Consider the following 8,353-nt stretch of genomic DNA (forward strand, 5'->3'; position numbering starts at 1 on the left):
TTTCAGGAGACCAGAATAGAAGAAAAAAGAACAGAAGTTTGTGATCTCTCCTTTCTCTGAAACAACGTCAGCTGTCAGTTTTCACCTATCTTCTCTGTCTTTAGTTTGGTGGCGTAGAAGTGATAGATACATCGTCAAGATGGTGAGTTTCTAATTTTATTTTATTTCAGTAATCCGGAATGTTTTTAATACAACTAATTAATACATCTTTTTGATATCCTAGGGGTATATTTCAATAAATTTATTTTCCTGTTTTTACGTATCCATGTCGAATTAACCTCAAAATTAATGTCATTGTTTTTCAGTCTTTGGTGATACCAGAAAAGTTTCAACACATTCTCCGTATCCTCGGTACTAATATCGATGGAAAAAGGAATGTTATGTTCGCCCTCACCGCCATCAAAGGTGTTGGTCGTCGTTACTCTAACATAATCTTGAAAAAAGCCGATGTTGACTTGAAAAAAAGGGCAGGAGAGTGCACCGATGAAGAAGTTGAGAAAATCATTACCATCATGTCCAACCCAAGACAATATAAAATCCCTGATTGGTTTTTGAACAGACAAAAGGATATTGTTGACGGAAAATACTCTCAAGTAAGTTCTTATTAACTAATGGATTTTTCTTATGCACTGTAAAACGGCGAAAGTATGGCTAGAAGTACTTTAGCTGGTAGCCTGTGCCAAATTAAAAGCACATTATTTTCAAGAATTGAACAAGTACATGTGTATGTGAATCTGGAACTTATGTTCCTTTGAAGCATTCACAGGTGTTGTTACTTTCTGAAAATTTTTACTCTTCAGAGTGATGTGCGACAACATCAAATATATGTATTCCTCATGTATAATTCCAAAAAACTCATTTGTTTTTTTTGAACTGCTTCAATATGCGATTATTCATTCTAGCTCACCTCATCCGCCTTGGACTCAAAACTCCGTGAAGATTTAGAACGATTGAAAAAGATCCGTGCTCACAGAGGTTTGCGTCACTACTGGGGTCTCAGAGTGAGAGGCCAGCATACCAAAACCACTGGTAGACGTGGTAGAACTGTGGGTGTGTCCAAGAAGAAGTGATTTTATTTAGTAATAATAAAGATTCTTTAAAATCCATCTTGTGTTCATTCATACTTAAAATACCTACCATTTTGTTTATGTGAAAGCTTCAAATTTATGTTTTGCAGGTCTTTTATTTCATTGAAATTTTCTCTTCTAATAATTTAATATTACCATTTTTTATTTATATCATTGGATCACTATTATCATTTATAATGGGAACAATTAATTTAAAAATATTCAATTTTATTATAAAGAAATTATTATACAAAATCATGTAAATCCATAAAAATTTTAACGTGTCCAAACTTCCTAGCAATAATAAAGCTAGTTTTTTTTTATCTGAAAGGTTCTAATGAAGAAAAAAAAGTCAGTTATATATTTTAATTTGTTAACAATATTGATACAATAACAATATATTCCAGGCAGTGAATGAAAGTTAATAAAAAGAGAAGAGATTATACTTAATTAGAGAATAAAAATTGATCAAAGATAAGGGAACATTCACTTTCTGGCCTTTTCATAATACTTTGATTAACTGCAAAACATTACTAATTGACTATATTATTGCATCTTAGTCGATGATTACCGTAAAATTTATTAAGAGCATATTAAACATTTTAGCTACACCTTGAGCAGCAAATATAGTTTGTAAATCGGTGATATTGGAATCTTTTTGATATATAGAGTGAAATACATTTTTCTGATAGAATTTTTAACAACATAATCAGAAGTAGGATAAGAGTCAAATTTCATGAATAGTTGGAATGATTTCATTAGGTACTAGTAATTCAAAATTGATAGTTCTTGTGTAGTCGAGGATTCAAGAAATTATTTCTAAATATGCTCTGGGAACTTTGCCTTTCAGTTGACCTCTTTCTCCAAGCATATAATCATCATCAGTCTTTCCTATTATTTCAGTTACTTTGATCACCTAAAACCAAGATAAGTCGAGTTATATCCTAAAAACAAGCAATTATAACAATTTTTTAATTATACGATAACTGTTTAGTCGAACCATGACTTCTTCAGGTGAGTATTATTGGATACTGGTTTTACAAAAGTCTATAAACACTGAAATTGTGACAAGAAATAAAGTAGAGGGAACTAACAGGGTTAACAATTTTTGGGATTCTTGAAAAATTTTCAAGAGGTTCAAGTCTATTAGTTCATTAAATATATAATTATTTTTTATGAAATCAATTAATTTCTGAAGTTTCTATTAGGTTGAGTCAAAAGTTTTTGCTTTCAATGTGCAAAATGTTAGCAGTATGTGGAATTTCTTTTCTGGTTAATGGCACAAAAGTGTTTCTTAATTCTTGTCTGAAACGATCTTCCTGTTTGGCCAACATATGGGCAAGCACCACAAGTTAGCTTATGTACTCCTGATTTCTTGTTATTGGATGTTTTGTCTTTACTATTTTCTATTAATTTCCCTAAATTATCTTTAATATGAAAATAATAATGAGTAGGTATATTTCAGAGAATGTTACAGTGTCGTACAGATGTTAATTTGGTAACAGTAAATGAAAGAATGTCATTTGTAACATTGTAATTTAATTTGAGACCTAAGCAGAGTCCGGGTTACTGGAACTCTGATAATTGAAGCCTTTGGTTGTCCTATATGAGTGTGAGACTTTAAAATAAATGGATTTATTATTATTATGATTATATAAAAAAAAACAAATGGAAAGAGAAATCATCCCCACAAAAACTATACGAGCTCATAAAAAGTTCAAGATGGCGACAAGTGAGGACAAAACTGAGTTATGACTCAAGAAAGATAGAGGGAAAAATAGTCTATAGAATAAGGCTCTAAATCAATCAACAATTCCTTAATTTTTCTCTTGAACACAATCCATGTCTAAGTATCGACTTATTATTTTCAAACTATATGAGACAGAATATAATTTCTTTCCCAAACCAATTATATACTGTTGCAACTTCATGTTTTCATCTATGGAGATACCTAAAAACTTTGTAGTCTAATCACTCTTCAGTCCTCTTTAACATCATACACATCAGACTAATCTTGTTCCACAAGTTTCGAGATGAAAGTATGAAATTATGATATTGATTTATCTTTACGTATCTCTTAACTTTCTCTGTTTGTCTTAGATTGAAGAAATATATTTCTTTTTATTAAGCCTTTGGATATACTAAATTTATTGATTTTTTTATTCTAAGTTTAGTACAGAAGCGAATAAACTAAATTTTAATGATACCGATTTCATGAAAAAATGTTAGAAAACAGACTAGTTTTAAAAATTGTTCAAAATGTGCACCGCCCGATAAATAGCAAAATCATTTTCGATGTTAATTTTTTGTTATTGTCTGAAGAATGTATTCCATTATTATCTCATGTGTGAATTGAATAGCTAGATATAATTTTCATTAACATACATAGGACAAAAAACAGTAATTTTTAAACATGAATGAAAATTATAATATTTTGTTTAAAACAGATAATTATTTAGGAATTAATAAAAACAATAAAGACAAAACATCTAATAATAACGAGAAATCGGGTGTTTATCCCTGTGGTACTTGCCACTATGTATCTTCCTTTTCTCAAGGTGCCGTCTCCATTTAATGAAGGTTGACACAATCTCAGCAAATCTCCTACGATCCAAAACATATGTAAAACCAAATAGGAAGATCATTCCAGACAAGAATTAAGGAACACGAAAAAAGTTATGTTAATGAAAATATAAATTCCACAGAAGCACAACATTTATTAGATACAGGACATAATTTTGAAATTTCCACATTGAAAGCAAAAACTTTAGATTCAACCTATTAGAAACTTTAGTAATAAATCGATATAATAAAAAACAAATTCTATTAAATGAACAAATAAACTTGAACTGATTACCTCAACTGAACATTTTTTTGAAATCCCAAAAATTGTCAACTCCATCAGCCCCCTCTATGTATAAATAATAATAATAATAGAGGAAGAAGTAAAATATTATTTATGATCAAAATGAACTTCCATCAAGCTTAGATTGAAATAATAACATATTTAAAAACCTGTGTTAGAGAACTTATTGAAATCAGATATAACAGTCAGAACTTCTCTCTATTCCAAAACGAAAAGATCAATGTGAAATTTTAATACATACCTCATTAGCATAAAGTTTCAATTCTGAGGAATCCTTAGGTTCGTAATTGTACAATACTTTAGCCATTTGAAAATTTTCTTTGGAATCACCGGAACTTCCGTTCAGAATGGGGGAACTGTCAGTACTTGCTCCTGGTATTGTGATCAAGCTGTGAGTATTAAATAAAATAAATAGCTTCTATTCAACCCTTAAGCAATCAAAATATAATATGCCTAATGGATAATTATATTCAATTAACATCTAATACTGATTGTGAATATTGGAAGGCATTTCTTTAGCTTTATCACTTCAATGGATTAAATTCAGCAATTATTCGACTACACATTGTGAGAACATTATGTTGTCCCAAAAATGTGCTAAATCATTACAATTTGTCAATATATGGTCTGCTTTTGCATAAAAATTAGTAGTTATTGTACGTATTCTATTCAATATTGAAAAATCATGAATATGATATGTATCGCACGATTATCTTTAGATACACAGAGTGAGTTTTCAAGTGAAACCTCATTTATCTTATATCAACGGATTTTTATAGATTTTGTTGGTTGTTGTCAGATCTTTCCTTTTTCCAGAATAGTGATAAACTTTGTAATCAAATTATGGCATTTAGGTATAGGAAGTATTACATGGAAAATATTCAGTATTTGTTAAGGATTTCAAAAGAAAAAATATATGGGGTGATCCATTTGAAATAAAAGAGTTCATTATTAGTCAGGAAAAATAAAAGGTGTGATAATAATGTAAATACTACTGTTGTATCACAAGATCCTTGCACACCAAAATCTATAAGAGTAGTGCGATTCGTTTCCGAGAATTTCCACTCATTCTGTCTTCATTAAATTCAATTAATTCAAGAAATGGAAATCAAAAAAATGTTTCAATATATTCCAGAATTGTGAAGTATGAGGATAGCACTAATTTTCAAATTTTTGGATAGATTCTTGAATGTTTTATCACATTTTCTTTTGGGCCAACCAATGTCTTTGACTCTAGAAATTTTCAATTTAGAAAATCATTTGAACACTGCTCACTACAAAGAAAAAATAATGCATGAATCGAGATTTTTCATGAATAAATAAAATTACATGCATAGTGTTTTAACACACTAAAGCTAAATGCTTGTGAAATCTGAATCTGTTATAACTATTTGAGTGAAAGAAGCAGGGGAAGAAACGCATGTATTATTCGGAACAGGTGGTTCTAGATCTTCACTGTTAAGCCTCAAGACCGGTCCAGGTTTAGGAGCAGTACTGAAACAATGTTTTCATGTTACCCAACAAAATGTAACTGACTATTCTGCCACTACTTCGAAATTATTGTAAATAAATCAATAATTGAAACATATTTGAAATATACACGTATAGTACATTCAGAAATTATTGACATCGAAAGAGGCCTTGAAAATCCAGTTGCAGTTTTGTTTCTGGTAACAAATCACCAAAAATTGCTGTGGTTTTATCATAGAAATGAAATATAGCCTAGAAATGAATCTGGTGATTTCTCAAATATGTATCTTCTGTCAATGACATTTTCAACCAACTTGAATTCTGCGAATTATTACTGAATGGGCCATTACCAACTTAATTTCCATTTCCCACAGCTAGCCAAGATGTCAATAATTCCTGAACATACTGTAAATTGTTCTAAGTTGTGTTCAAACTAGAGTAAAAACTATTTCAAATGAATAATTAACTCACAATGAGGAAAATAACCCGAAATTAAAACACCAAACATTCAAACATTATTATACTGAATAATGGGAATGTTGAAATATTTCAAAGACACACCAATCAATTTCAAATCCTTCAAGCAAACTTCGTGAACAGAAATTTTTCAACTAATATGTTGAGTTGAGAAATTAATATGATTTGAAAATTATGAACTCTTTGTTTACATAACGTTAAAACATTAACTGCCACCTGTACAGCCAGCAACTGTATGACTTGATACTTGAAGGGCTAAACAAAACTGTGGCATATCCCAAAAAATTGGTATGTGCTTTTCTCCACTAAATATTGACATATCATTGTGAAACTGAAAGTGCATATCTTAATTTTGAATTTCCATTTATATATGGAGATTATTTTTTTTTGGTAGCCGGCTGAACAGGTGGCGTACAAGAGAATTTCGTATTCATATTTTACCATTTGGCGGCCAGCTATACAGGATGTCAATATTGAAAATCCTATGCGGCAGTTAACATGTTAATTTACCTAGAAAGTTCCTTCTGTAGATCAGTCATGACTGTAGCGCACTGAGAGTAGAATCGTGCCTGAGTATCAACAAATTCATGAAGATACCTCATATGACTTGCATGTGAACTGCTGATACCTTCCAATAGCAGCTTTGTTATTTCCGCCTGTCTATCGAATTCTGATTGTGCTACTCTCAAATCACGTTCAGCCTTGAAAAAATATATTAATATTGAATTGAATCATCCTCAACTGAATTGAAAGTGATTTTCCAAATTACCTGTTCCAATATAGTCTCAGGAGAAATACCATCTTTCTAAGTTAGCATGAAAATGTTCAATGAAATAAATATTCAATATAAGTTTCAATTTGAAAATTGAAAATCGTGATATAAGAGTATTCCTATATCATGCTTTGGATGGTTTTACTAAGAACTGTGAAAAATGAACTTAATACTTTGAAAAAATATCAAAAAACTGTGTACTAACTGATGAATTTTTTATTATCACATTATTTCAGGGCTGTAATTATGTTTTATAGAGATTTTAAGAGACCCTCACAATTTTATATATCAAAGAAACATAAATTGATAAAAATTATCAACTTCCAGTTGAAATGAGACATCCAAGATAAGGATTTATTCCACAAATGTGAAACCATTGTTTAAAATGTATATTCACATCCTGTCCAAATTGGATGTTTTAAAACAGAATTTATATAAGTCTTATAAACAATTATATATAATAACAAACTGGCTAAAGTATTAGAGTAAATTTTAAAAGAGTATAAGTACTTACTGTTTGGTGTCCTAACATACTTCTTGCTTTTCTAACTCTATTTTTGCAAGCATCCAAATCCAATCTGAATAAAAGAACGGTTTAAACTTAATCCTTGCAAATGAGAGACTTTTTTACCTTTTTGTTTCAAGGAGGCTTTTTTCTTTAAGAATAGTTTTTACTTCTGTATCTAGAAACTTTCTGAGAGGCTGAGTGAAACACATAGCAGCAGATCCAATAAAATCTCTTTCCACTTGACCCAGCTTTTGTTCATACTGCCCAACTTTGACCAATGCACCTCCATATGATGTACCAGGGCCAAAAATGTTTCCAGCTTCCACCAAATCAAGACCTAAATATTCCAAATTGCTGAGTCTTGAATGTCTTTTCCCTTCAATTTTCTCATATATAAAATCTTCGATTCTGTTACCAGGATTTGGAATCAAAACAGCCTCAGTATTGCGAACAATTTTCTCAGTACAATTTTTTGTATTTTCAGCTCTTTCCCAAAGGTATTCAAAGTGTGCATCAAGCTCCGTTTTTTCGGAAGTGCCAAGTTTTTCTTCTGTTAACTGAAAGGAAAAATTTCACGTCATACAATAGTATCTCTAAAGAAAATGTTATATGAATTTCATTTACCTGCACAACTCTACTCAAAGCAGCACCAGCATCTTTCACCATTTTCTTCACGTTAAAATCCATGTTAATTTTTAAAAAATTAAAATTCTATCGAACCATTACACTGCTGTTTATCGATTAGCTCTTTGCGCATAAAAACAAAAGTTCTTATTTGAATACTCTGCTGTCAAAATGACAATACATGAAGTGAAAAACATCAACGTTATATGAAAGAACTATAAACACTACAAAATTGATGGAAAATCTAAATATTGTATCAATTCGTACAAAAAGCTTCTTTTCATAAATATCATATATATATTGAATCAAAAATATAAGTTTATATATATTTGTAATTTTTTATTAGCATATCGCCATCTTTTAACATGTAAGCGAACTAATTATTATTTTGAATTTGAAATTCAACAAATCGACCGATCACACACACGATACACAAAAATGTATACACAATTTTATTTCGCAACTCGTAGGATGGGAAGATGGATGTAATTTCAAATAGTAGGTAACTTTTCTCTTTTTACTATGAAGGTATATACCACAGATTACTGTTAGTCTGTGTATATACCTCC

The 8,353-nt window shown here is 30.3% G+C and overlaps 2 protein-coding genes across 3 annotated transcripts; one reads left to right on the forward strand and one right to left on the reverse strand.

Moving 5' to 3' along the window:
* LOC123678289 (40S ribosomal protein S18) lies at positions 1-1,106 on the forward strand. The gene is made up of 3 exons (XM_045615265.1): positions 1-142; positions 306-593; positions 903-1,106. The coding sequence occupies exons 1-3, from the start codon at positions 140-142 to the stop codon at positions 1,068-1,070; spliced, it is 459 nt and encodes a 152-aa protein (XP_045471221.1). The 5' UTR covers positions 1-139; the 3' UTR covers positions 1,071-1,106.
* A 313-nt stretch (positions 1,107-1,419) lies between these two features.
* Positions 1,420-8,102, reverse strand: LOC123678287 (endophilin-B1). 2 transcript variants are annotated; one of them, XM_045615263.1, is made up of 7 exons: positions 7,785-8,060; positions 7,284-7,717; positions 7,167-7,230; positions 6,650-6,685; positions 6,391-6,581; positions 4,175-4,322; positions 1,420-1,983 (listed from the first exon to the last, which is right to left on the reverse strand). In XM_045615263.1, the coding sequence occupies exons 1-7, from the start codon at positions 7,845-7,847 to the stop codon at positions 1,873-1,875; spliced, it is 1,047 nt and encodes a 348-aa protein (XP_045471219.1). In that variant the 5' UTR covers positions 7,848-8,060; the 3' UTR covers positions 1,420-1,872. The 2 variants fall into 2 exon arrangements, with proteins under 2 accessions (XP_045471219.1, XP_045471220.1); XM_045615264.1 differs by lacking the exon at positions 6,650-6,685 and having other exon boundaries at positions 7,785-8,102.
* Between the last annotated feature and the right edge of the window lie 251 nt (positions 8,103-8,353).

Source organism: Harmonia axyridis, chromosome 4 (genome assembly GCF_914767665.1).
Source record: "Harmonia axyridis chromosome 4, icHarAxyr1.1, whole genome shotgun sequence".
Taxonomy (NCBI): domain Eukaryota; kingdom Metazoa; phylum Arthropoda; class Insecta; order Coleoptera; family Coccinellidae; genus Harmonia; species Harmonia axyridis.